General features: G+C 42.0%; 1 protein-coding gene across 1 annotated transcript in view; it reads right to left on the reverse strand.

Moving 5' to 3' along the window:
- Positions 1–3,453: 3,453 nt before the first annotated feature.
- Positions 3,454–27,152, reverse strand: part of LOC130129857 (helicase ARIP4-like) — a 31,139-nt gene continuing 7,440 nt past the window's right edge. The window contains exons 2-19 of the mRNA XM_056299531.1: positions 25,856–26,076; positions 25,259–25,441; positions 24,717–24,850; positions 22,271–22,467; positions 19,374–19,577; positions 17,939–18,077; positions 15,638–15,815; positions 15,019–15,237; positions 14,249–14,367; positions 13,661–13,773; positions 12,467–12,566; positions 12,170–12,375; positions 11,051–11,226; positions 10,699–10,895; positions 9,883–10,082; positions 9,087–9,176; positions 8,434–8,529; positions 3,454–7,926 (exon numbers count right to left, since the gene is read on the reverse strand). Of these exons, the coding sequence (XP_056155506.1) occupies positions 6,782–7,926; positions 8,434–8,529; positions 9,087–9,176; positions 9,883–10,082; positions 10,699–10,895; positions 11,051–11,226; positions 12,170–12,375; positions 12,467–12,566; positions 13,661–13,773; positions 14,249–14,367; positions 15,019–15,237; positions 15,638–15,815; positions 17,939–18,077; positions 19,374–19,577; positions 22,271–22,467; positions 24,717–24,850; positions 25,259–25,441; positions 25,856–26,076 (3,917 nt within the window). The 3' untranslated portion in view covers positions 3,454–6,781. The remainder of the gene's footprint in view (positions 7,927–8,433; positions 8,530–9,086; positions 9,177–9,882; positions 10,083–10,698; positions 10,896–11,050; positions 11,227–12,169; positions 12,376–12,466; positions 12,567–13,660; positions 13,774–14,248; positions 14,368–15,018; positions 15,238–15,637; positions 15,816–17,938; positions 18,078–19,373; positions 19,578–22,270; positions 22,468–24,716; positions 24,851–25,258; positions 25,442–25,855; positions 26,077–27,152) is intronic.

The raw sequence follows: 27,152 nt of genomic DNA on the forward strand, positions 1-27,152 counted from the left end.
TGGACGACTGATGAATAAACAAATAACGCAAAGATGGAGCCACAGCCATTTTATTCTGAACAGAATTACCACAATTAAAAATGTAGCAATCACGCTTACACACACCAAACATCGATAGAAAAGATAAACCATGTACAAATGTTTTTACGACTAAACATCCAACTGAGAACACAGTAAAAGAAGAAGGGGGGTGGCTTCTTGAAGTCAGAGCGGAAGTTCTTTGGGGTACTATGAGCAAATGTGAGGAAAACTGAAGTCAGCCGATGAAAATACTTGTGCTGCCTGAAGCATGCTCCACAATTTACCATGATTAACAACCACTTTCATGTAATAACTCACAATATCCTTAAAAGTAACCTGTAAAGATGGCATTCCTATTTATTGCCAATCTATTTATGGTAGTACATTATCACTAGCCTTTAGGCAGATATTGTATAATATACAAATTTTATGTTGTGGCTGGTAAATTAATTTTCTCAACTAGTGGGTTTGATTGGTAATCCACTATCATTTGGAAGTCGTACTACATTTCAATTTTTTTTCTTTTTTCTTTTCTTTTTTTAAATGTACCAGCTACTGTGGCCCACGGGCAAAGAAAGGATAATTTCCTGCGCTGTTTCCATTTTAATTGCATTCTCTTGGTTGCTATACATCAAGCGAAGAAAGCAACAGGTATTTTCAAGCCACAGGCACAAACAGTTCAGTGGTAAGTTTTCTAGCCCCTGTGCCATGTTTATTGCAATGCACTGCAGTGGAGAAAGCAAAAGAAAAAAAAACAAGAATACAAGGAATATATTGTGGCTATAAACACGGTCCACTCACCTACCCTTGGGTACAGCTTATGGTCTAACACTGCTACCTACTGCTCTCTTTTTGGGTGTGTTAGCATTCAATAATGTTCAGTTTTGGCTATTATATTGTATGTTGACAGCACAGACATATACGTATGTAAGACTGAACCCAGGTGAAATTAATGACAAGCAGGAAATGGATTAAGGATGGAATCTGGATCTCTCTGGTACAAAATGCATGGTTTGAATGGGAATGAGGACGTCGCAGCATGTACCGAGAGTGACTACCCGTCTCACATGTTCTGTCTACCTTTAACTTTTCTTCCAGCTTTGTCATGCCTTTCTGTGTAGAGGTGAATTGAACGAAACAGGACGGCAGCCTCCTTCCTTTTCGTCCAAAAATAAAACATAGTTTACATTGGCATTCTGGGTTAACATCACATGATATGACATGGGTGCTATGAGACTCTCAGAGTAGCAAGGAAATCAAGTGCTAGTCATCTTGATGTCCAGCTAAGAAAATCAAATAAGGTTGAATCAGTTCATCTGAGTACAATGTTTATTGACAGATGTTTATTCTCTGTCAATAAACGTTGTACCCAGATGAACTGGTTCAACGTTCTTTGATTAAGGGCTAGTCCTTACAGAGGAGCAGGAACCACAGCTGTTTACTTCATCTAAAAGAAAACTGTCAAACTAGACTCCACAATCTGTCCACTGGAAATTACAACCAGCTCAATTCTATCAAACGCAGTTTTTTAATATCATCCGCTCTACCTATTGTAGGCCTACAGTATTTTACAAATCTCTCCGGCTGGTAAAACAGTAAAAGCAACAGCCGAGTTTTTAGATGTACTTGCTTTTAAGAGACACAGAGACAATAACAAACCAAGACAGATGCAGAGATTATTTCCTACCCTATATCACCTCAACGACCACCCAGTTATTTAGCATGGTCTGATTACAGCTCACCTCATCTCCTCAGCTACCAATTTAAATTGTCACAAAACCAGATTATCCAGATTTATTTTGAGGTCGTGTATCTTATTTCTGCATCTAGACTGGCTGGACACGAACACGGGGGAGTTCCCTGCAAAACATTGCCTTCAGTTTACGATTTCTAGTTTGACCCGCTATCATAAATCCCAGTCTCAAATGATTAAATTTTGATATTTAGGAAGAGGAACTTGGCTCAAAAAGGAGATAAGAAAAACAATGAAGGGTGAATAAAATTGCAATTCAAAGTTTAGCCACCTCATGTAATCTGCAGATGTAATCTGAGTCCACACACACACACACACACACACACACACACACACACACACACACACACACACACACACACACACACACACACAGAGCGAGCTCCCTTCACCACACAAGTCACCTCATATTTAAGTAGGAGAGATGGATACAAGGTAAACCCAGATCTCCTCTTTTCTCTCCCTTCATCTTATTTTCTACATATCTACCCCAAACATAACCTGACAGAGAAGATGGAGTCTAGTTAAGAGCAAAAGTATTGGTGTAGTGACCAAGTTTGATGGAATTCTTATGCCAGGCAATTAAGAACCTGTTCAGCAAGATAAGGAGGGATATTAACACGTGTCCTTTTTAAGGCATAATGTCGTCATTAGATTAAAACAGCTTCCCCTTTTAGAATCCGTTTTCTTAAAATAACTATTAAAGTGTGACATCCACATCACCGTGCTGATGACGTGTAAAACAATCTCCTTCGCTCCATCGTCAAACTAACTCCATTCTAGTAAACACGGAAGTGTTGATGAGTCTATTGTGAGAGTGCCAACCACGGGGTTAGATAATCTACTATCATTAGAAAAGTACCATCATTACACTGATATTTCAATTATCTTCTAAGATTAGGCTTAATTTTTTCAAATGGTGAATGTATTATTGTGGGATCATAATTTAGACTTTAGCACCATAAAACACAAAGACAACTCGGCGACATTACAAAAATTATGGTAATATAGTTTTCATATTCTGCACAAAGGCTAGCTATGCCTGATTCAGAAGCATGCCGCCATCTCACCGAATACAAAAAGCATAGTTATATGAATAGCACAATTGTTTCCTCATGGCAATACTTAGCGCAAAAGTTTTTTATTTTTATTTTTTATTTTTAAGTACATCTGCCCTACCTGGACTTACATAGATAGCTAAAGGATATCATCTCCTCTTACAAGATGAGGAAAAAGTTATGAAACTTGGCTCTGAAGTTTAGAGCAATTTACAACAGGCTCACTACACTGAAAACATTTAATTTTCTGCTTTTTTTTTTATTTACATAGAAAATAGATGTAATGGCATGTACTATGTTGCCTGTTATTGCAGGCCATAACCGAAAGCAAATCATGTAAAGTTATGGTTGATTTTACTGTCATGAGAGGGTGAGATAAGTACATGCTGGTGAAAAAAAAAGCTGTTTCATGGAAATGTTGCACATCACTTCTCTATTTCAAGCTGCAAAGGGGCTGAATGCATTTTGCAGCTTGTTCGTGTACATGAGATCTGACAACAAAATATACAGATAGGATACTGTCACAATATGTGCATGCGCATGAGCGTGTGTGTGAAAGCAAGACATGTGGACGGATATATCTTTAACAAATATCATCAAAATTGAAGAGATTGGGAAAGGTACCATTCTTCACACATTTCTTTTTATTTACAAACTTCCAGAAAGGAGAAAAAGTCGAAAAGTCATCCAACGTCATACACATTATTCATTGATAAACTACACAACAGGCTTTCAGTTCAGCCAACCTCCCAAAGACAGCAGCTTGAGTCTTCTCCTCAGCTAGAAGGGAATTAAGACAGCCGGTTCGCTCGGCTGAATCGATTCATATAAATAAATATGTAAATTCAAGTAGAAAGCTGCGAGAAGAAAAAGAGCGCTCTGTCAAGCTGGGAACCAAACAGTTCAACGTAAGGAAACTTGCTGCGTTGTCGTTTCATTTTTGCTGTCATTAGGGTGGAAAAAGTCAGACATTTCTGGATGATACAGAAACCATGGAAGAAAAGAAGAACAATGGATGAGACTCGCTTTGTTTCCTGCGGATGAGCGGTTCGATCGCCATGGTAACCAAGCCATCGTTTGTGACTGAGCATGTTTACACGCACGTGGTAATCTGGACGACGGCTAGAATCTTTTTTTTCTGAGAAAAGCAGTTTCTATGCATCGCCCGATTACAAATAACCTTAGAAAAAGAGGAATTTGTTGATATCACCTTGGAGACTTGCCTATATAGACGGTAAGACACGTCAATAAGCAGGATGGGGTGTATTCATGTCTTAGACCCACCATTAACATCCATGTAACCCAAGTCATATGATTATTTCACTGTTCCTGAATGCCGGGTGATTTGAGATATGATATTCACACGATTAAATTAAAAAAAGTGCTCGAGCATCCTGGATATTAACTGGATATTGGATGCACACAAAAACAAAACTGATTCGTTTGGTCCACATGCAAGCGCCACACAAGTTTCACATGTCTTGGGCCAGACCGGCGTCAAATTGGCGGGTTTTATCACAATCAAATGGACGAAGGAAACCAAAGCGTTTAAGATCATAATAACAGCAACTGTCACGAGAGTAAAAAAACAAAACAAAACAAAAAACAAACTCACTAACAAGAGAAAGAATAGCAAACAAAAAAGAAACCAAAAAAATAAAGTACAAAAATAAAAATACAAATGAATAAATACACACTGTCATAAATAAATAAATTTGGTAAATTCAAACATTGTAAAAAGAGAGAAAACAACAACAACAACAACAATAAAACCCCAACACAGGTAAACTAGCAGTCTCAGTATGAAAGTATGATGTGAACCAACATATAAACATGGAAGATAGGAAGAAGAAATGCTTCATCTTTGCTCAGAGATGGTAAATGTTGACAAGGTACAAAAAGAGCCATGAGTGCTTTAAAGCTCTGGGGTTAATGGTCTTAAAGGGGGACGTTTTCCAAGTATAAACACTAATGTTCATTTCCCCCTGGAGGCAGATGAGGCAGAGTATCAGAATGGGGGGGGGGGGCAACAGCAGACATATTTTATAGTTTATATTGAATGGAAGTTTGTATAGTGTCTCTTACCACCCTGGCTCAACCAATCTAAGAAACAAAATACAAAAAAAAAAAGTTTGGAATATACCATCTCGCTTTTAAACAGTGAATTTTACTGACAATGATGCCAGGTACAGTCTGACCTGTGAGGTTATATAAGGACAAAATGGATAAATATTCATCAAATACAGTTGTTTGGATGCTGTAGAGACCGGAGATTGCACCACTATGAACTGTTGATGAGTTAAGGTAATTTGGTCACTTAAGACACAATTCTCTTTGATGGAGCTTTTTGTACTTGTGCTTTTTTTTTTTTTTTTGGCAAAGTTACAGCTTCTCTCCAAACCCATTGGTTTTACAGAAATGACTTCTCCTGAAACGATGCGATGAGCAGGACAAAAACAGGGAGGAAAAAAATGGTGATGAATGTCGGATGACCAGGGTCAGCATCTGCGCTGTAGTCGAAGCGAGTCGTATTACTACATCACAAGACCTGGAGTTACAACTTATAACTGGTTCCTCTTACAAGTCTTGAGAACATATCATACAGATTCGGACAGCGAGGGAACCAAAAATGAAACTTCAGGCATTGCAAGTTTGCTTCCTCTGGGGGTTGTATATATGCGAATGTAGGCTTGCGTGGGTTTTGCACCATTTTTGCTGGGCTACAATAAGACTGTGGGTTAGATTTAGAGAGCCTCAGTGACCGACTGGCTCTCCTGAGCCATCCTCTATCACAGTTAACATTCAGAAAAATGGAGGCAAAAAAAAGGCATTTCTGTTAGTTGTTTCATCGCTACAAAGAGGACACCTCACGAGAACAGTTTTTCCCTCATTGTAACCTGGTTGTAATAATTAGGCAATGACATTTTTGGGAAAAAAAAGTGTAAAAGAGATTACATTAAATATAAAATATGCAAAAAGATCTTCCCAAGGTTGATGCCTAGATTGAAGCTGTCTTTTCGAAAAGGCCCGGGTTGAAGGCATTTAAATAAGCATACATTCTTTATTAGAGTTGAAAGGTTTCAATCATTTTCTTCTTGAACCTCATTCTCAAACCTCAGACACTTCTTTTACTGTGAATAGTCTTGAGTATTTCACGATGATCCCCCCCCCCCCCACAAAGAACAAAAACACGCAATACTACTGTCCTGGCAGTGAGTTGAAAATGTCAATCAAAAGGCGTTCAGAACCTCCTTATGACTTCTTTAAGCCTGTCTGCCTGCCATGTAATACTCAGTAGCCATTTTTGACAGTCGAAAAAACAATTCCATGTATGTTACTGAAATTTCCCACTAAACAAGTGTAACTACTGGCTAACTTTATAAAAAAATGTATGAATCAACTACCTTCCGTCAGTCTTTTTTTTATTTAGCTTTAAAAAAAAGCAAAAGGTTCTTGACTTTGAGCAGAGCTGCGAAACTAAAATCTTCTGAAACGTACAACAGTGGCCATTTATGGTCACTGCAGGTTCATACTCAGCAGTACTCAGTCCAGTGATTTGTATTTAAATGCCAGAAACAGACACAATTTTGGAAGCCCAATGTCCTTTTGTTTTCCATGTCCTTTTTCTTCTGGTGCTCAAAAGTTTCTGCAAGTTTCTTTTCTTTATAGTAAGATATTCAGCATAAGGATTTGTCGTTCTATGTCCAGTCAATCCCCATAAAGAATCACTCTTTCTTCAAGGCAGACATGCTGAAGAGAGGAAACACGCCAAGTGTAGGAGGGTCTCCATTGTCTCTTTTTCTCTTCTTCCATCCCCACAGATTTTTCTGTCAGCGGTGGCAGCGATGGACCTTACAAGGTCTGGACCTCGCCAAATAGGAAATCATCCTATTCTGATGCTGCTTAGGTCAAACCAAACTCAATTTATACGAGCCACACCTTTCACCCATCACTGTCCTATCACCTCAATTACATCATCATCATCATCTTCATCATCCTCAGAGCTGCCACTGCTGCCAACATTTCCACCACTTCCGACTAGCACAGGGCCGCAGAAGCTCTCCGACCGGGCAGAGGGGGAGGAGGAGCAAGATGAGGAAGAGGTGGAGGCAGTGGAGGGAGGATGCTGGGAGAGGAAGCTGGATCCAGCTGGGCCAGGGGTGGCAGCTGGGCCTGGAAGCCCACCGGGGAGCATTGACCCTGGGTAGAAGCCGGCCAAGGATTGGGTGTAGGGCAGGGGGAATCCTGGAGGCAGCATCCCAGCCATCCCTGCCATGCTGGGACTCAGCATGAATGGAGGCAGGGCACCAGAAACTGAGCTGGTAGCTTTCACTGATGCTGAAGGTGTGGATAAAGATGAGATGGCAGTAGCAAGAGTGGTTATTGTGGAGGAAGAGGAAGCTGGGATTTTGCCAGGCCCACCTAAGGCGTACGGGCCAGGGTACATCAAGCAGGTGTCTTCCAATTGGCCATGGGGTTGCTGGAAGTAGGCTGAGCCTGCCCCCATGAAGAGGGGGTGCCCCAGTGACCCACCCAGAGAACCTAACATGGCTGGGTTGAGGCCCAGTGGAGGGAGGCTGTAGCCCCCTGTGAAGGGTAAGCCTTGCACATGGGGAGGTGAGGAGTGTTTGCCAGGTGCTGGCCTCTTGCTGGCTCGCTCATCCATGGATGGGCTGGAGACTTTGCGTTTGGTGCCCATTCGTAGGTCTTGGGGAGCATTGGATTCCATGCTGTGTTGGGCCTTGTTAGCCAACAAGGCACCATGGTGGCTTTTTGCCATGTGAGCATTTTCACTGGTCAAACTACCGCGGTCATTGATGTTAGCTAGCTTGCTGCTTGCCAGGTTGTTAGTGTTGTTTCCAGCATTTGTGAGGCTCTCTGTTGCCCTCTCCTCAGACCCTGGTTTATCTCCAGCTGGCTTCTGAAAACTGGATCCCGTGCCAACTGTGTAACGCTGTAACTCACTAATGATCTCTGGGCTGTCAGGAGAAAGGGAGCGAGTCTTGTTTTCGGAGGGTATCTGCTGCTGCCTGTCAGATGACACACAACCGTTGCTGCCATTTTTTGACACCTCCTCTGGCGGACCCTGGGACTCTGAAAAGAGTAAATAAGGGCTCAGTAATTTGCAAATACCAAGCTCTTCTTACAAAATGGGGATTCTGATATAATGGAATGGAATTATGTAAACCATAAAAATCAAATGATTACTACGTGGTCAACAAAAACAAAAAGAGCATTTCCAACGTTGACATTGAAGTCCTAATAATACACAATTTCATGTAGAATAAGGCTTTTGCATGGAATCGAAACTATGGTTGAAAAAACAGTAAACAACAAATTAGTCAAATATCAAACAGATTTTATTTACTTATCACTCTAAGATCTTAGTTTAGAAAGCAGAAACCATCTAAGAGACAAGAGCTCATCTTATTCACTAGTAAACATTTCCTGCCAATGTTTTTTAACACATTTGTGTAGCCTTTGGATGGCATAGCAGCATATATGAGTCTAAAGTTTTTTAATAACTGCTTGTGTCACCAGAACTACCTGTGTGCTGAGTAATTTAATGTCCTTTTAATTAAGCGTACTAATTTAGCTTACCTTTTGGTGGCACTGTGGTGTTCTCTTCCCCCATCTTGGCTTTGTTGGCAGCTCTGATGGCGAAGATGCGGCCATCAGATGTCCTGATGTAGGTCCCTGCCAGAGAGAAACAAGGTGAGGAGTTCTGTTTGAGAACTGCAGGAGTTTTGTTCTGTCCAGCTTGTTGAGAAAATTCTTCTCAGCTGGACTGCTGGTTAGTAAAACATTAAATAGTAGTGCTCAAAATAGGACACAACCCTATTTGGAAGAAGCCTTTAACAAAATTGTATTTTCAGCACTGGCTCTCAATCCCGTCCACTGGATCCCACAGTACTGCTGGTTTTCAGTTATTCGGAATACAAAATCTCACTGATTGGAGGCTTGAATAACTGATAGAATAGAAAACCAGCAGTACTGCAGGTCCTGTGGACCGGAGTTGAGAACCACTGAGTCGTAGCATTGTGAAAGGATCCATTTGTTTTTAGCATCCGATGGAAGCTGTAACACCTGCTACATCTATCGATTGCGAATAGATATTAAGGAATGCAGAAAACTATGCTATGGATAGCAAAAATCTCTTCAAATCAGCCTTTTTGAATATTATTACCATTATGTTTCTTACTTATATGAAAGTTTTTTGACATGTTTCACAATAATAAGCAGCGAGTGGTTACCTTTGGTTCCTCTGATGACATGGATGCTCTCCCCAGCACTGATCCTGGCCTGGACGTCTGTGGAGCTGTTGGTTCCTGGGATCACTATGTCTGCAGAGGGGGCCAAGGAGACATGTCAAAATGTGTGGCGAAGGTAAAGTAAATTTGTACAATATATTAGATAGAGGGGGAGTGCGATGAATAAAATATAAGCGGGTGAAAAAGGCATTTGAGCTTGAGGTTTTTTTTGTTGTTAGTTCAATAAGTTTGCGCGCATGCCGAGTTGAGCTCAGTGGGACACTCAACATAAAAAACACGAGGGACAAAAGAACACGCTAGACAATCTAAAAATATCTATAAGACAGTATCTTCATACTTGGGGTGACACATAAGAAGAAGGCAAAAACTTCAAAATTTATGACAAAACAGTAGATAGCAGGATTCAACTAGTGTTGTCACATATTTAGCATTGCATTGTCGAGGAAGGTAAGAAAAGAAAAAAAAACCCAACTTATTGACATAACTATATTAAAAGGGAAAACGAGTGGATGTTGACCCAAAAGGGTGGTACGAAGGGATGACATGAAATATGTCTGGCAGTTAAATTTGACTCAAATGAATAGGTGGGCCAAGGATAAGTGGACAAGGGACACAAATAAGGGTAGACATCCATCCATTATCCAAACCGCTTATCCTACACAGGGATGCTGGCGCCTATCCCAGCAGTCATTGGGCAGACAGGAAAACGAAAATAGGTGAAATACTGACGGAGACAGAAAAAGAGAAAAAAAGAACATGGCTTATACTCTGTGCCTACCAGTAGTCGTGACTATCTTCTGAACAAACACGCCGGCCTTCTGCAGGTAGTTGACGGGAAAGCCTCCGAGGCTACACTCCGACGATGCGTTGCTAGGGGTGGAGCTTGCAGATACCTGGCTTGGCACCGTGGGAACTGAAGTTGACTGGACCGGCCGGACACCAGCCACCGGCTTCTCCTCCACGCGGGGAGGGGGGCGCCTGAGGAGGGAGGGGAAACAGAACCGCAGACAGGGAAGAAAGGTTCAGCTGCAGATTTAACTGTAATAAAAAATATTCAGTAAAGTTAATTCTTACACTTAAATAAAAACTGTGCAGTCAATAAACATCAAATTTTAAAGTATATTCCTTTTTTAGCCTTGCAGGATCTACTTTTAAAATGTTTTTTTTTTTAATGTCAAATATTCTTGCAGTGCTGTGAGGACTGAAGTAAGGTTTCCCTCAAACTCAAGTATTTTTTGGCTCCTTTTTGGGTCTTCATCTGCATCTGTACTCATTTTTCAACAGCACCTTGACATTACCTGGAGATAGGCTAATCATTCTTGTGGACCAATTTTAGAAATTCTAACACAGATGTTTTGTGTTGGCAGCCAATACGCATATTTGTGTGTTCAGTCATAATTCTTGGGGTGGGGGTGGTAGGGGTTGGAATGAAGACCCTGGTCAGTGTTAAGGGGTGGCTGGAGAGGGGTAAGGCTACACCAAACAACAACAACAGAGTTATAATAGTAACAGTTATACCTTCATTTCTGCACAACAATTTTTGTTGGCTGCAAACAAGTATTTTTTTTTTAAATTAATCAGCTGAGACACTTACCAGTTTCTCTGGCTGAAGGCAGGTATGTTGGTGAGACTCTGGTCACTGGCAGGGTAATAGTGGGCATAGGATGGGCGGGTGTATGGGACCGATGCCCTCTTCTCCTCCTCGTAGCCCTTCTTGGCGGCTTTCTTCTCCTCACTGCTGAGCTTCAGCTCCCTGCGGTCCATCAGCAAGGACTCATGGGGGAACGGCTGCTAGAGAGAGAGCAAGAGAGAGCGCGCGAGAGAGAGAGATGATTATAAGGGGGTTTATTTGATACACGTGTGTGTGTGTGTGTGTGTGTGTGTGTGTGTGTGTGTGTGTGTGTGTGTGTGTGTGTGTGTATGTATGTGTCCTGTTGTCCATCTACCTTAGTAATCAGGTGAGGGTAAAGGATCAGGGCCTTCCTGAGCACCACCTCCATGTTATCTTGAGAACGCAGACAGACGTGGGAGGGGTCTGGCTCCTCCTCCACAAAGTGGAGCAGAGACTCCACCTCCCGTCGGGTGAAGGTTAGCACAGGGTTCAGGTCATCCACCACACGGTCTAATAGGAGGGTGAATGAGGGAGCAAGAGAGAGAGAAAGGGAGAGAGAGGAAGAGGAGTAGAGGGGAAAGGGGGGATGAAGCAGACAGAAAAGAAAGAGGGAGTGTTGGAGAGAGATGTAAAGATGAGGAGAAGAGACGGAGATAGATTCAAAGAAACAAAATTGGAAGAGGAGACAAGGGGGGAGAAGAAGAAATGAGAAGAGAGCGAGGCAAGGAATCAGCAAAGGGAGGGACGGAGGAGGAGAGGAAAAAGGGGAAAAGAGAAAGATGAGAGGTGGATGGACAGACGTGAGGTAATGAGTAGTGACAGAGGGATCAAGGAAAAAAGGGAGAGTAAGGAGTTGTTAATTACTGAAAACATTTACAGATAGTCATTTAAAATCTTTTTGGAAAATCAAATCCTGAGAGAAGAAATTTGGTGCAAAACATTACTATCCAAAACAGCAAACTGCCTTTAGAGCCACGGGGAAACAAAATGCTTCACTTGGAAAACCAGTGAGTAAATTATCGCCCAATCCATCGAGCAATGATAGCTGGGTAGATAGCGGAAACTGAACTAGATCGGAGCGCACTAGAGAGATGGATAACAAGGGAATGAGAGATGATGAGAGAATAAGCGACCTCTCTCTGTCTCTGAACAGTGAAAACACTTGAAACGGTTTACTCAGTCAGACAAAAGCCACTTAACAGAACGGCCCTGGCTGAGCACGAAACTAGCTGCATAATGCTGTCTGAGGCACTCCAGTGAAGAGGGGGAGGAAGACATGCACAGATTCAACATTTATATGCAAAATCACCACAACCCCGACATGTCAGCGGGGGAAACTATCACCACATCTACTTTGTAAAATAAGCTCGATGGATTCGTCGACTGATCGCTGGTTTTTGACGATGGGCAGATGCATCGATACGATAACCCGCAGCGTGCGCCCTCTACTCACCAGACATGCCCTGTTTGGAGATCTGGCGGTCGTAGATCTTCTTCTCAAGGGTGAAGTCACACACCAGCCGGTAGATGTGGCAGGGTTTCCTCTGGCCGTAGCGGTACACACGGCAAACCGCCTGGGCATCGTGGCAGGGGTTCCAGGAGGCGTCGAACACCACCACACGGTTCGCCCCGATAAGGTTCACTCCCAGACAACCAGCCCTTGAGGGACAAAGAGGTATAAATGAATCTGTCAACGAGTTTGTTGAATTGTGTGTGTGTGTGTGTGTGTCTGTGTGTGTGCGCACATTACCTGGTAGACAGAAGGAAGACCCAGGCGGATGTGTTGGAGGGGTCGTTGAACTGGTTGATCAGTCTCTCTCTCTCTGACGCGGTCGTACTCCCGTCCAGTCCTTGAAACAAATTATGCAACAAATAGTAAGTGAAGGCAGTCCATGGCTCCGTTTAATGCAGATTTATTTACTTTAATACATTTGATGGGGGAGATTTGCTTCAGCAGCGGTTCAGTTAGGGAAGTGCTGTGCAGCAGCTTGATGCCAGAGCAGACAGAACAACAGAGACGATCAACGCCAAGGATGGATACGACTAGAGTAACTTCTATGATACTGCTGGTAAAAATACTTGTAATATGAAATTAGTGACATATTCTCGAACAATGTCGGAAGCATTTGAGTAGCATCAACCCTGTTTCAAAATGAACAATGACCCAAAATCAATAACTTGAAAGATAAATGTGATGAAATGAAAAAGAAGAAAATGTAAATATATATATATATATTATACTTTATAACCAAAGACCTTGGTCATCAAAATGCCTTTAAAGGCCTCCCCTTCACTTTAAAGTTTGTGATTGATAAATCTAAGGACTATTTTTATAAAATGTGTTTTTAAAAAAAGATGAATTTGATAAAAAGACATTAAAGATTCTTTGAAAACTGTTTTGTGTAGCTACTTTCTGCTGTCGGGTGTCCTTCGAGAGCTAACAAATGACGGTCCTCGCACGAGCTTGAAATCAAGAATGACCAGCAGGTGGCAGTAGTCAAGCTAAGTTAATGACAGCTAATGCCACAGAACCAAATCACATTTAATGAATGAACAATGAAGAAACTGATTCTTACTTTTACACAACCTCTAAGCTATGCAAACTTTGTATCATCATAAGAATAAGCAATGGCTGGCAAATTAAGTGCATTTTTATCTCAAAATTACACAGTGCAAAAAATAAACCTGTTGTCAAAATGTTGATTTCGGTCCCTTTTGCATAATGTCTCATTTGTCTAGAGGTTTAAAAACTCTGCATGTCTGCCCCCTTTCCTCTGCCACGCACCTTCATGGCTAAAGCTGAGTTTATTAATATGTACAAGAGTCACTTGGTGAGTCATGGAGAGGACAGATGGTCCCAAAATTTATTCCACTCAGTGTATATGTTACCAATAAATAAATAAATAAATGATCAAGACAGAAATGTCACAGATAACCCACTTACTGTAGTAGTTGAGGTTGCGGACCCAGTTGTGGTTGGGCCGGTCGTTGCCTGAGGAGGGTACGGGTCTTTTGGCCAGGAACTCCTCAATCACCGTCAGTGTGGACAAACTCTGACTGCAGCAGGAAGAAGGCAAAAGGAGGGAAAAAAACACTCAGAAAATTCAAATTGACACTTATAAGGTTGGTTATATTCAGTTTTGAGTGTGAAGTTCATTAAAACAAAGGGATTTAAATCACACACAGACTTTTCAAAGTCCTTATACTACCTCAGATTCTTAACTTGTTTTTTTTCTTTGATTGGAATAACAGATTGAAATGAATGGAAAGAGAGCTTTTGGTAGTCTATGTAGTTTTCAGCTGTTTCAATGCACATAGAAACACTGCTATCCAAAAAATATAACCTGCAAAAATTGTTACTTTGCTGTCTAGGTTTAAAAAAAAAAACAAAAACAAAAACAAAACATGAATCTTAGCTGTTTACTTTTATCAGTCTGCTTGTTTATCACTGTGCAAATCTTACTATAACTGTGCAAAACATCTACGACCACCGGTGTCCATATGAGCTTGTTGGATTTTTTTTCTGACTTACCTGAAGACAAGGATTTTGTCTCCCTTCTGCACGCTCTCCTCGATCAGGTGAAACAGGAGCACCATCTTTGCCGAGTTCTCCAGAATGCCGGCATTGTAGTTATACATGATATCTTTTGCCTGGGGAGGAGAAAAAAAATGCTATAACTTCCATTCATTCAAAGGACACTGACTGCTGGGATAGGCTCCAGCATCCCCGCAACGCTGAGAGCAGGATAAGCGGTTTGGACAATGGAATAGATGGACTCTTATTCATCAAACATTATATTTACTCCATTACATTATATATAAACATTATATATCTAAGGCATTTGGCTAATACTCCTCGTGACATAGTGGGAGGAAGTAGAGACTAATGCATTATCTTTTGCTTGTCAATCGTACAAGCAAGGCATAGCAAGGAGTTCAAGGTCTAGAGCCACATATATAGTATCTATAAAGCGTATTGGCTCCAAGGATGACTCGTGCCTCAAGAATGTATTGTCCTGACTGAATGGAAAGATAACCCACTAACTAAACAAGCACAGCACAAAGTACAGAGAATGTCCAGATACTATCTATGATAAGCAATGTTACGAAAATCCCTGAGGTACAAATTGCCCCCAATTCTTTCTGATTTAACAGGGAATAATGCCAGATAGCAAACTAATTTCCAGTCACTGAGCAGAAATGTTAATTTAGCAAACAAGCGAAGTTACACAAAGTAAAATAAATAAAGACACTAGATGCCTATTAAGGTCCTTGTCTCCAACTGCAGGGCTTTGGACGTACCCATTCATAAGTGATGACCTGATTGGCCTTCTCTTGCAGCTGGTTGAGACTCAGTCCACCAATGGGGTTGGGGTTCTCCAGCGGTTTGACCTTTTGATTGCTTCCCGTCGGGCAGCGGGTGGGACCTGTTGAGGTGATGTCATCGAGGTCCAGGTCCTGCTCATTGGCCAGGTTCTCCTTCTGTAAGGCCTCATACAGCACATCTGGATGGTTCCAAATCTACATAACGACAGAAGATAAAATAAATCAATAACCTCCAACCGGGACCTCGAACAACAACACAGCTTGCTGATTATAGAAGTCGGTCTTGTGCATCATTATGGGGGCTCATCTATTTCACACATCAACATGATTAACAGTCAGCAGCCACAGAAATCCTGTTGGTTGTCTTCATTACATTTTAGCAGCTGAAAGCCTGTTTGTGTAAATTACTGACAGATGACATGCACAACACTGGAAGACCATTAGAGTTTCTTTTTAATTGTTTTTGTGTTTGTAAATAAAAAGAAATGTGTTCTAATGGTACTTTTCTATTTCAATGATGCTACAACATAGCAAATGCTATATCTGACCCTTTCTCACAATTCTTTTCTCTTTCTCTCACACACGCACTTCTCACCTTGCAGCAGACACAGAAGGCCTTCAGTGGGTTGAGGCTGAGCCAGCCTGTGTTTCCTGCCTCCCTGAAGCGGTTCATGAACTCAGTGTAGAGCGCCCTCTGGAGGGGAGAAAGGCGCACCAGGATCACATGCTCCTCTTTGGATGGCAACTGGTCTCTGAGCACGTCGTGGCCGCGTCTGGAAGACAGAAGTCAATTCAAACACAGAAGAATAATTGAGAGCGTGTAACTGCATTTACTTGGTGACACAGCCTCTAGCCAAACTCACTTTTTCCAAGTATTTTTCACCCCTTCCCTTATAAAGTTGAAATAGGCATTTAAAGAGTGTTCTTGGAAAGGCACTACCACTAACTATTTTGGCACGTTAGGACATCTTAGGAAGATTATTTTACCTCAAAATATTCCACTTGTTGTATAAAGAATATCATTTCTAAACTATTTTGCTGAAGTTTGGCATACTTCATCTGATGCATGCAAGTGTCTTACAGTACCTTGAGTGCAAACTATTTTTAGTATTCATTCAAAAGCAGTGTTGCCATTGTGATACTGTCATTTTTACACCATGTGAGCAACGGGACCACATATTCACTATGAAAAGATTAGTGGACTTTTCTCCTTCAGATCATTTCCTTCATTTTTGGTACGAACATTGTGTGAGCTTTGAGGCTTTTCCTCTTATGTTAATGCACAGTGATCAGTCAGTATACACACTTACAAATGTAAATATTATTTAAAATTCTCATAGAAAACATTGACATCCTGGTTGAAATCCTCTATTCCCCCATTTCATCTTTTCTCTCTATCATCTTTGCACTCAACAAGCAGAAAACAGTGAAAAAACGTATTTGTTTAAAATAATAATAAAGATTTATATAACACTTTTCAAAACAAAGTTACAGCGATTTACAAGACAAAATAAAAAATGGTAGACAAACAATGATAAAAACAATTTGAAAATAGTTTAAAAGTCAAACAACATTGGGAAGGAAATATAAAAACAAGAGGAGCTGCACATGAGGAAAAATAAAAATAATAAGTACAATAAAATAATGTATAAGAATTAAAATAATCAACTAGTAATAAAATATAAATGAGTTAAATGAATGATAAATTCAGACCAATAATCCTGAATAAGCATTCTTATAAAAGTATATTTTCAAGATGGATTTAAAAGAGGATAAGGGACTGGCCAGTCTAATCTCCTCAGGGACGTTGCTCCAGCGTGTAGAGCCCTAACAGAAGAAGTCAGGTCACCGTTGGGCCTCAACGTGGATTATGGAATGGTTAGCAGAGCCTTGGTTGAGGACCTCAGGTTGCGACCCAGCATGTATGGTGTCAGAAAATCTGAAATTTACTTGGGTGCGAGTTCAGAGTGGGCCTTAAAAGTTAATAAAATCAAAATCAATTCTAAAATTTACTGGGAGAAAATGAAGAGAAGCTAAAATTGGAGCCATATGCTCTCTTCTCTCTCTCTTTTTTTTTGGTTTTGATGAGGAGTCTGTCTGTTGCATTTTGGACAAGACATAATTTATGTAGACTCTATTGACTCAGAGATGTGTACAGGGAGTTACAATAGTCAAAACAAGAGGAAATAAAAGCATTATGACGGTCTCTAAATTTCAACTGAATAGAATTAAACTGATCTTGGAGAGTCTCCTGAGCTGCAAAAAACACGATTGGACAACAGAGTTAACATGCTTGTTCAATCTGAGGTGATTATCAAAGATGACGCCAAGATTTTTGCAGTTTTGGGCTGTATTTTGAGACAGAGAGCCCAGATGTTTTGAAGTATTAGAATAAAATGTGTCAGAGCCAATAATAAGTACCCCAGTCTTATCAATATTTAGCTGCAGGACATTCTGGGCCATCCAGCATTTGAGATCATGCATGCAGTTGTGGAGTGTATTAATTTGATTAAAATCATTAGGGTTAAAAGAGAGGTACAATTGAGTATCATCTGCATAGGAATGGAAGCTCACATTATGCCTGCGAATGGCATACCCCGGGGGTATCATGAAGAGAGTGAACAAGTGTTCCAAGGACAGACCCCTGGGGAACCCCACAGATCAACTTTACAGAGGATGTCTGTGACTTGCCGATGGCTACCCTAAAAGATCTATCTTGCCAGTATGAAAAAAAAAAAAAGTTTAAAACTGAACCAGCAATGCCAACCCAAAATGTATGACCACCAAACATAACTATTTTTCTGATCAATTCTGGTTTACTTTTCAAGGATATAGCAGGGTTTTTTTTAGAGGACAGTGATGCGATTCATGTTACCAGTTGCTGTGATTGCCTCACCTCTGTACAAATCCTTCCAGCAGGCTGTGGAGAACGTGGCTCCTGTACCTCATCAGCTGGACGTCCTGAGGGGTGCTGTCCACACACTGCCCATTCAGAATAGGACGTTCAAACATGTTGCTGAACTCCTGACGTGTGCCTGAAATTTCACATCAAGACAGGTTTCAGTGTAAGCCATCTAAGACGGCAATCAAGGAATTGGATACTTATATAGCTTACACAGAAAAAAAACAATGATATTGTAATAGTAGGATAAGTATTATTGCATTAAAGCATTGAAGGTTCTATGAAATGGTATTTAGAGCACAGCAAACTTCTGCGATTTGACGTATATCCAAATGAAACAGGACTGTCAGGTGGGATTTTGTGAAGGGGAGAGATTGATTTGACTGACAGTCAGTAATGGACATTTTTAGAAGACTGTGGACATTGAAATACTATTGGTTGGTTTCAATTCGGAGGCATAAGACCACTTATCTTCTCTCAATCTTGCACCTCATTCACAATACATTTTTGTTTTAAGTTCCGGTTGATGTAAATAAATAATTACCATATTTGCCAGGAAGAGAAAAATATTATTCTTATAAAAACAAAAATGATTTTATTTGTGAATTTCTAGAATAGGAATTTACAAAAAAGAAGAAATTCACTACTGTTAAATAGATGCAAATTAAGTGTAGTTACAAAATGAAACATGAATGAAAGTACACTTTTTTAATTTCATGGGAACAAAAGGGTTGTGAAAGTAAATTTGCATAAAACATTAAGAGTTATCATTTATTCATTGAGTATTTGTTTCTTTATGCCTGTGTTAAGGCCAAATATGCCTTAAAGGAAGTCGTGTTATATGGTACTAGGGTCTGCCTGCTTAAATCTTTCAATACCTTGTAATCCTATATGCCCCCCCCTAACGTGAGATGACTAGATGTTCAATCTATGGCATAGGCATGGAAAAAACTATATTCATTAGTTAGCTGAAGTTAACCAATGACAAGACCTTTCTTGGTCTGGGAAAAAGGCACATGAGGAAGGGATCTCTGTGTGATTGAGAATAAAGGTAGCTAACCTATGAGGTGTTCTGCTTGTATTCTCCATATTGTATAAAATACAAATGATCTTTTATCATCAATCATCAGTGTTTTGTGTAATTATTTCTGAGTTTTGAGTGTTCAAAGGCAAATTTCCACAACAGGGTTCACACTAAGGGGGGAGGGGGGGCAGAAATAAGAGAACTTATAATGCTTGTAATTTTTCAGCCTTGAAAAAACAAAGCAACAGCTTCTTCCTGGCAATTTAAGTTATTTTTAGGATATTTATCAAAAACCATTAACAACTCATTCTATTCTTCTCCATGTAACTATACCTGTGGAATAAGGTATGATTACTGCAGATTAATGAATTAATAATGACTGATAAATGGGATCTTGATTCTTACCCAGGAAGTCAGGTCTAACAAAGTCCACCATGCACCAGTACTCAATGAGGTTGTTCTGGAGTGGGTAGCCGGTCAGAACCACGCGGCGTCTGGTCCGAATGTTCTTCAGAGCCTGGGAGGTGCTGGCGTGGCAGTTCTTGATCCGATGACCCTCGTCGCAGATCACCACATCTGGGCCAGGTCGGGACAAGGCTCTCTCGATGCCTGTAGGAGTAGGGTTGGTTATACATCTGATGGTCATTATCAACAGTGTGATATATCAGTTTGATTCAACCAATTTTTGTCATTTTTAGTGTCTTCCATCTTCCTTTGGAGACCTCTGATTGAGAGGTTCTGATACTCATACGTATATGTGTACTCTTAAAACTTTCCCCCTTCTTCCTCTTTTCCTTCCTCACCATCATTTTCAAGTAGTTTTTGTTACCTGATTGAGGTTACCAGTACTTCTTCCTCCCCCTCCCTCTTTCCCCTGCCATTTCCCTCTCACATCTTCTGTCTTCCCCATCTTCTATCTGGCTTCCTCACTCGCACCATCTTTCCCAAGACCCCACACCCATCCGCACTGTTCTACCTCCCCGTCTCCTCTTTCGTTACTCTCTCACTCTCCTCAATCATTTCCTCTGTCCCAAGTCTTCTATCTCTCAACTATTCTTCAGCAGGCCAAGCAGGATGCCTACAGCAGTGGGGATAGAGCCCTGTACAAGCAGGCTAGAAATTCACTGACAAAGGAGATCAGAGTAGTTACAAGAAGATACAATGAAAAGCACGTTTTCAACCAACGACCCTGTGTCAGTGTGAAGGGGCTTACAGACTTCATAAACTAAAGAACAAACTATATAAAAACAGTTTCTTTCTGTGGGCTGTCATTCAAATGAATGCTTGACACTGTCAAATAAATCCAACCATTTGTATACACTGTACTGTACATTGTACGTATACTGGTACGCTCTGTCACGTCCATCTACCTCAGGCATGTATGTAAGTAACCTGCTAACATTTATTTCAGCATCTCTGATATATTCTCTGCACCATTGTACTTTATCGCCCTTATTTTGCCTGTGTAAGTCAATCCTTTTATATAGATCTGAAGACTGTTGTGTTGTTATTCTATGTTAAGTACACTGAAAGAGCCACAAAACTGGAGTTACATTCCGTGTATACACAAACCTACATGACCAATAAACATGATTCTGAAGACCATCCCCTTATGCTGAGGCAAACAAAGACCTGGCCGATGGCCCGAATATCTTCTTTTGCAGATTTGAGAGAGACAAATTCACCCCCCCCCCCAACAACAGCCCCCACCACACCTCTGGCACCCCACTACTAAAGCATCGGGTCCGGGTCCAGACAGCGTCTCCCCATCCTGTCTTAAAGCCTGTGCTGACCAACTGGACCCAATGTTCACGCAGATCTTCAACACATTCCCAGGGCTGTTTGAAGTCCTCTCCTGCTTCAGACGCTCCACCATCACCATGGTGCCAAAGAAACCTTCCATCACGGGATTGAATGACTACAGGTCTGTTGCTCTGATGTCTGTCAGCACTGGTGCTCCCCAGGGATTTGCCTTCTCCTCACTTCTCTTCTCACTCTACACCAACGACTACACCTCCAAGGACCCAGCTGTTAAACTACTAATGTTTGCAGATGACACTAAGGTCATTGGACTCATCCAAGATGGTGACGAGTCTGCATATCGGTGGGTGGTTGAGCAGCTGGTGCTCTGGTGTAGTCAGAACAACTTGGAGCTGAACATGCTCAAGACTGTGGCGATGACAGTGGACTTTAGGAGATACCCCTCTGCACTGCTTCCCCTCACAATATCCAACAGCCCTGTGTCAACCGTGGAGACCCTTCAAGTTTCTGGGAACTACCATTACCAGAGACCTGAAGAGGGAGTCCAACATCAACTCCATCCTCAAAAAGGGCCAGCAGAGGATATTCTTTTGGTGGCAATAGAGGAAATCTGGTCTACCACAGGAGCTGTTGAGCCAATTCTATACTGCAGTCATCGAATCTGTCCTGTGCACATCCATCACGGTCTGGTTCGGAGCAGCAACAAAACAGGATAGGAACAGACCGCAGTGAACAGTAAGGGCAGCAGAAAAAAATCATTGGCGCTCCCTTGCTGACACTGCAGGACTTGTATACCTCTAGAGCCCAGAAATGGGTGAGCAGAATCAGCACGGACCCCCCCAAACCCAGGACAAGGTCTGTTTGATCTCCTACCCTCTGGCAAACGCTACAGGGCAATGGGCACCAAAACCACCTGACAGAGGAACATGTTTTTCCCACATGCCATGTCTCTCATGAACACTTAACAATATGGTGCAGGAATAGACACTTATTATGTAAATATGACACTTTGTAAATAGCCTCCTCTGGTCAATGTTTCTCACCTACATATCGACGATGTGCACTACCTCCTTAAACCAGAGGTGCAATACAAATATTTTTGCAATACAAATGTACAATTGTAAATACACACACAACTGCTAATTTGCCTCCAATGTCCTGCTGTTGTTCCATTTATTGCTTGTTTTTTTTCCCTCATTTGTTGTTCTTGTCTTGTGTGAGTGATGTCTGCAAGTGCTAAAAGCTGCTGTGTACCGGAGTCAAATTCCATGTGTGCATGCACACTTGGCCAGTAAAATTGATTCTGACGCCCCCCCCACACACACACACTCCTTTCTGTCTCTTTCTATCCATCAATTCAATTCAGCTCAATCCAGTTCAGTTCCATTCAATTCACTTTATATTGGTATGACACAAATGATAGATTTGCATTGCCAAAACATGGCCAACATATATTTAGAGTATATGAACAATATATGAGTAATACCCACTGATGAAGAACATCTGCCAACATCATCTATCTGTCTCTCTCTCTCTCTAACCTTTGAGCAGCTCTTGGTGCCTGTCCTCTTCGTCCAGGTCGATGACGATGGGTCCTGCTGTTTTCTTGCTCTTCTTCTTCCTCCCTGCGACAAAGCTCTTCTTCAGGGACAGCAGCCGGTACATCTCATACCCCATCAGCAGTACGCCTCCGTCCTGTGCCCAGTCCTCCACCACCTTTGCCCGTGTCGCTGTGGTCCTGCAAGGTTGGGGGGGGTTATGTTATTTGTCTCTACATGTTTTTTCAATACCTCAATGCATTGAAGACAGAGTAAGGTCACTTTTGCTCGTTTTACTTATTCAAGTTCTGATCCATGAAGTTGGACTTTGTGAGAACATGCTGCTTTTTTGTCCATACTTTGCTGGTAAAGGGCTGTTCTGAGTCTCGTGATTGTATTAAGGGAGCAATGTGTAATATTTCACATTTCTTAAAAACGTGATGCCGAGTGGTAAAAGGGTGAAATAAAGTGAATACTTAACAGCCCGCAGCACTTCCTGATTCTGCATTCAAAAACAGAAGCACTGAGCTAAGCTGAGCTGGCTGACTGGCGGGCTGTTGTTTTTGTTGTTGTTTGAGAGCTCGTGATATGCCACCCCTGAGACTTACCTACTGCCAACAGTCCTCAGCAAACTATGTCGCAATCAGGGCAAACTGAGATCCATTGAAGCCATTTGAAAATGGCAATGCTGGCAAACATCTCTATTTGAATTTGTTTGTCTTGTCTATTTTGATTTGCACTTGTTACTCAGCTTTGAATGCCGGAGGTCAGCATTCAGGTGCAAAGGTTACTTAGCCCCTTTAAATCTGTGTCTACACGCCTGTATCCCGCTTCCATTCTCCATGTCATTACTTTCTCATGTTGCACGCCAGCGCCACATCTGGTTTTGAAGATCACAATTATTTTTTGTCTAAACCTGTCACTTTCTATATCCAGCATGAAGAAAAGGAAAACAGCTGCTCGTACATGACAAGCAGAACCATAGCAACACACAAAGACAAACAGTTGAATGACAATCATTGTTTTGTTTTTTTAATGTATTTTCTTAGTGTTAGTGATTACTGATCAGTGATTTAATAATTTTTCACTGCTGTTTCTCTCGATATCAACTGTGCTGCAAAGTGCTTTTGCAATATTTCTAATCGTTAAACAGCCAGGGTGCGTTTTGAACTGAACTGTGAGAGCGACAGAAAAAGAGGTCACTGTGTCAGTTTATGACAAGGCTGTCACATGAGAGCAGGCACGTTCCTTATTCTCCTTTTCATTTTCTTTATCTCCCCACCGCTTAAATCCCAGGCACCCGTGATTTAGCAGAGCATTAAAAAGACAGTCAGAGAGACAGAGCAAGAGAGAGAGAGTGTGCTTTCTCATGTCTTCTCTATACACAGTGTGTTAAAATACATTTAAGGATATATATATGAGTAAAATAGTAAGATATAGATCTAGTATGCTGGATACTTTAACATGCTGTTAAATGTATCTCAATGTCTTCATTCCAGCTACACTTAAGTCTCAATGCTGACGCGTTTCTAGCACAGCTTATTTGTTCAGATACATTCCGATATAGAGTACAATAATTTTTTCTTCTGATTTCTCTTTAGACTTTTTTTCTTGTGTCTGAGTAAAAACAGTATGTATGTTGTGTACAGTACTATTTATAATGAGACTAATTAGGATGAAGGGGGAAATATTTCTCCAACCACTGTAAACCTCAAACAGTTTAGCATCAGATCCAGTAAACTTATTTACTTTAAAAATGAAAAACAGGGGCGTTTGGGTAGCATAGCGGTTTATTCCATTGCCTACCAAACCGGAGCTCACCGGTTCGAATCCCAGTGTTACCGCCGGCTTGGTCAGGCGTCACTACAAACACAATTGGCCGTGTCTGCGGGTGGGAAGCCAGATGGGGGTATGTGTCCTGGTCGCTGCACTAGCGCCTCCTCTGGTCGGTTGGGGCGCCTGTTCAGGGGGAGGGGGAACTGGGGGGAATAGCATGATCTTCCCATGCGCTACGTCCCCCTGGCAAAACTCCTCACTATCAGGTGAAAAGAAGCGGCTGGCGACTCCACATGTATCGGAGGAGGCATGTGGTAGTCTGCAGCCCCAGATCGGCAGAGGGGGTGAAGCAGTGACCAGGATGGCTTGGAGGAGTGGGGTAATTGGCCAGGTACAATTGGGGAGGGGGGAAAAAAGGGGGGAAAGAGGCAAATAAAGATACTGTTCTTTCTCTGATCACCATGTGACCTTGTTACTACTCTTTATGCATTTTCCAATTGGCATTATGATTATGGTGCGTTAGGTTGCATCTACAGATTTGCTTGGACGGTGAAGATTAACTCAGTTCTTCTCTGCTCTGTTACGCCCACTCGGAAGGCAGCTAGGTTTCGCCCCATACGCAAACACTGGAGCAAGGAGGAGTTGATGCGTCGCTCTCTTGCTTGACACTTACTTGTGCTCATCATTGAGGATGTGAACCTTGAAGCTGCGAGGCGTCACTAGGATGGGGTTCGTATCCGGGGGCAACGTCTCAGGGGGAGGGATCCACATGTTGAACTCAGACAGCCAGTTCTGTAACGTGTTCACCTGGTTGGCAGAGATGAGGTAAAGATGAAAAGAAAGAGAAATGGAAAAAAAAACGAGAGTGAGGGATAATGCTAAGTAGAGAGAATACACAACTAGACAGACAGACAGACAAACAGACAATTTTCTAACCTTTACTTTCTGTTTTCATGGCCATTCATTATTTACACAGCCACTCTTATATCATCATGTCTACTGAAGCACAGTGAATCTCTTTGTGAACATCTGAACATTCGTTCATTCATGTTTTGCTCATTCACTGACTCTTGCGCTCCCCTTTAAAGAAAACCTACAGTGAATATAATGTTTACTGGCATGACGGAGAAAACAGTGCTGGACATGAGTGCCGTAGCAGAGCTCCTTTACTCATCATTTGTTTAAGTGTTCAAATTCATTCACTCTGGTACTCACGGGTACGATGGCGAGCACAGTGTGCGCCTGCGTGTGTCGGAACAGGACATCGATGAAGGTGATGACTTGCAGCGTTTTGCCCAGGCCCATGCTATGGGCCAGGATACAGCCGAACCCGCTGCTGCTGCCAAAACGCTCTTCAGACTCCACCAGATTATCATACAGGAAACGGATACCGCCAATCTGATGGAGGGAAGCAAGAGAGAATGAGAGAGAGAGAGAGAGAGAGAGAGAGAGAGAGAGAGAGAGACAGACAGACAGACAGACAGACAGACAGACAGACAGACAGACAGACAGACAGACAGACAGACAGACAGACAGAGAGAGAGGTGTATGAAGTGAGGAAGTTGACAGGAAGAAGTTGGAGAGAGATGGAGAGTGATAAAGGGATTGGGAAAAGATTAGGTCAAGATGCAGGAGATTGAGAGAAAGAAAGAAAGAGAGAAAGAAAAAGGGTGGGAAAAGAACAAAATAGGCAAAATCAGAGGTAGTATCAGTTAAAGTCTACAGTATGATCTCTAATACAATTAAACTGTACATCTTTCAAAATGGTGGCTTGCTAAGCTTGACCTTTGACGCAGGGCTCTTGTGTGATACCTGGTGAGGTTTTACTGCTCTGGCCAGCTGAGGAGAGAGGAAAATGTCCTTCTCCACGGCCGGGTGATTGACGTTGATGAGGACTCTGCCCTGGGCGTCCGGTTGGTTCAGAGTGTCGTTGACATGTGCGCCACTGGGCTCGCCCTCTTCTTCTTCGTTGGTGGGCTCGCCACTGATGCGGACGGTGTTCTCGTCCTTGTCCGAGCTCAGGTCTATCACATCTGGGGGAGTAGACAGAAGAGGAGGGAAAGGGAGTTAAGTACAGGGGATATAGAAGACGGGAACAGAAACAGAGTGACAAACTTCTCTGCTGTTCTTTAAACAGTTTCTGACCCCATAATTTGCTACCTTAGTGAACTCTGATATGTCCCTCCCTCATATTGCTCTTGCCACTTATGTAATGTTGGACCAAAGCAGAAGAACCCAGAACCTCCTCTGCAAGCAAGTTCACAGCACAAACACAATGACTGTTCATCACGAAACTGAAGGAAAAGGTTGACGGAAAGTCAAATACAAAGAAAGCAAACCAATTTTAATTTCTCCCTATATTTCATTAAACAAATTACAACATGCATTAAAATGTTTGTTTTCCTTAATTCTAATATAGACAAAACTCTTGGCAACAAAGTTTTCTTTATATGAAAAATGCAGGAAAAAAAAAAACTTGCGGTGAGGGCAACGTAACTGACCTGTAAGAACTTATTCGCATTATTATTATGCATTATTATTCGCATTGCATTGAATGGGTCTGGTTCAGGTAAAAATAACCAAAAACGGCACCCGGGTAGTGTAGCAGCCTATTCTGTTGCCTACCAACACAGGGATCGCCGGTTCAAATCCCCGAGTTACCTCTGGCTCGGTTGGGCGTCCCTACAGACACAATTGGCCGCATCTGCGGGTGGGACGCCAGATGTGGGTATGTGTCCTGGTCGCTGTACTAGTGCCTCCTCTGGTCGGTCAGGGCGCCTGTTCGGGGGCGGGGGGGGACTGGGGGGAATAGCGTGATCCTGCCACGCGCTATGTCCCCCCTGGTGAAACTCCTCACTGTCAGGTGAGAAGAAGTGGCTGGTGACTCCACATGTATCGGAGGAGGCATGTGGTAGTCTGCAGCCCTCCCCGGATCGGCAGAGGGGGTGGAGCAGCAACCGGGACGGCTCAGAAGAATGGGGTAATTGGCCGGGTACAATTGGGGAGAAAAGGGGTGAAAAAACAAAATTAAAAACAAAGGGTGGTTCTCTCAGATCTCTGACGTTTTGTCCGAATGATGAGGATGATTATTCGGGCAGCTTTATGGTTA

This window comes from Lampris incognitus, chromosome 2 (assembly GCF_029633865.1).
Source record: "Lampris incognitus isolate fLamInc1 chromosome 2, fLamInc1.hap2, whole genome shotgun sequence".
NCBI classification, from domain to species: domain Eukaryota; kingdom Metazoa; phylum Chordata; class Actinopteri; order Lampriformes; family Lampridae; genus Lampris; species Lampris incognitus.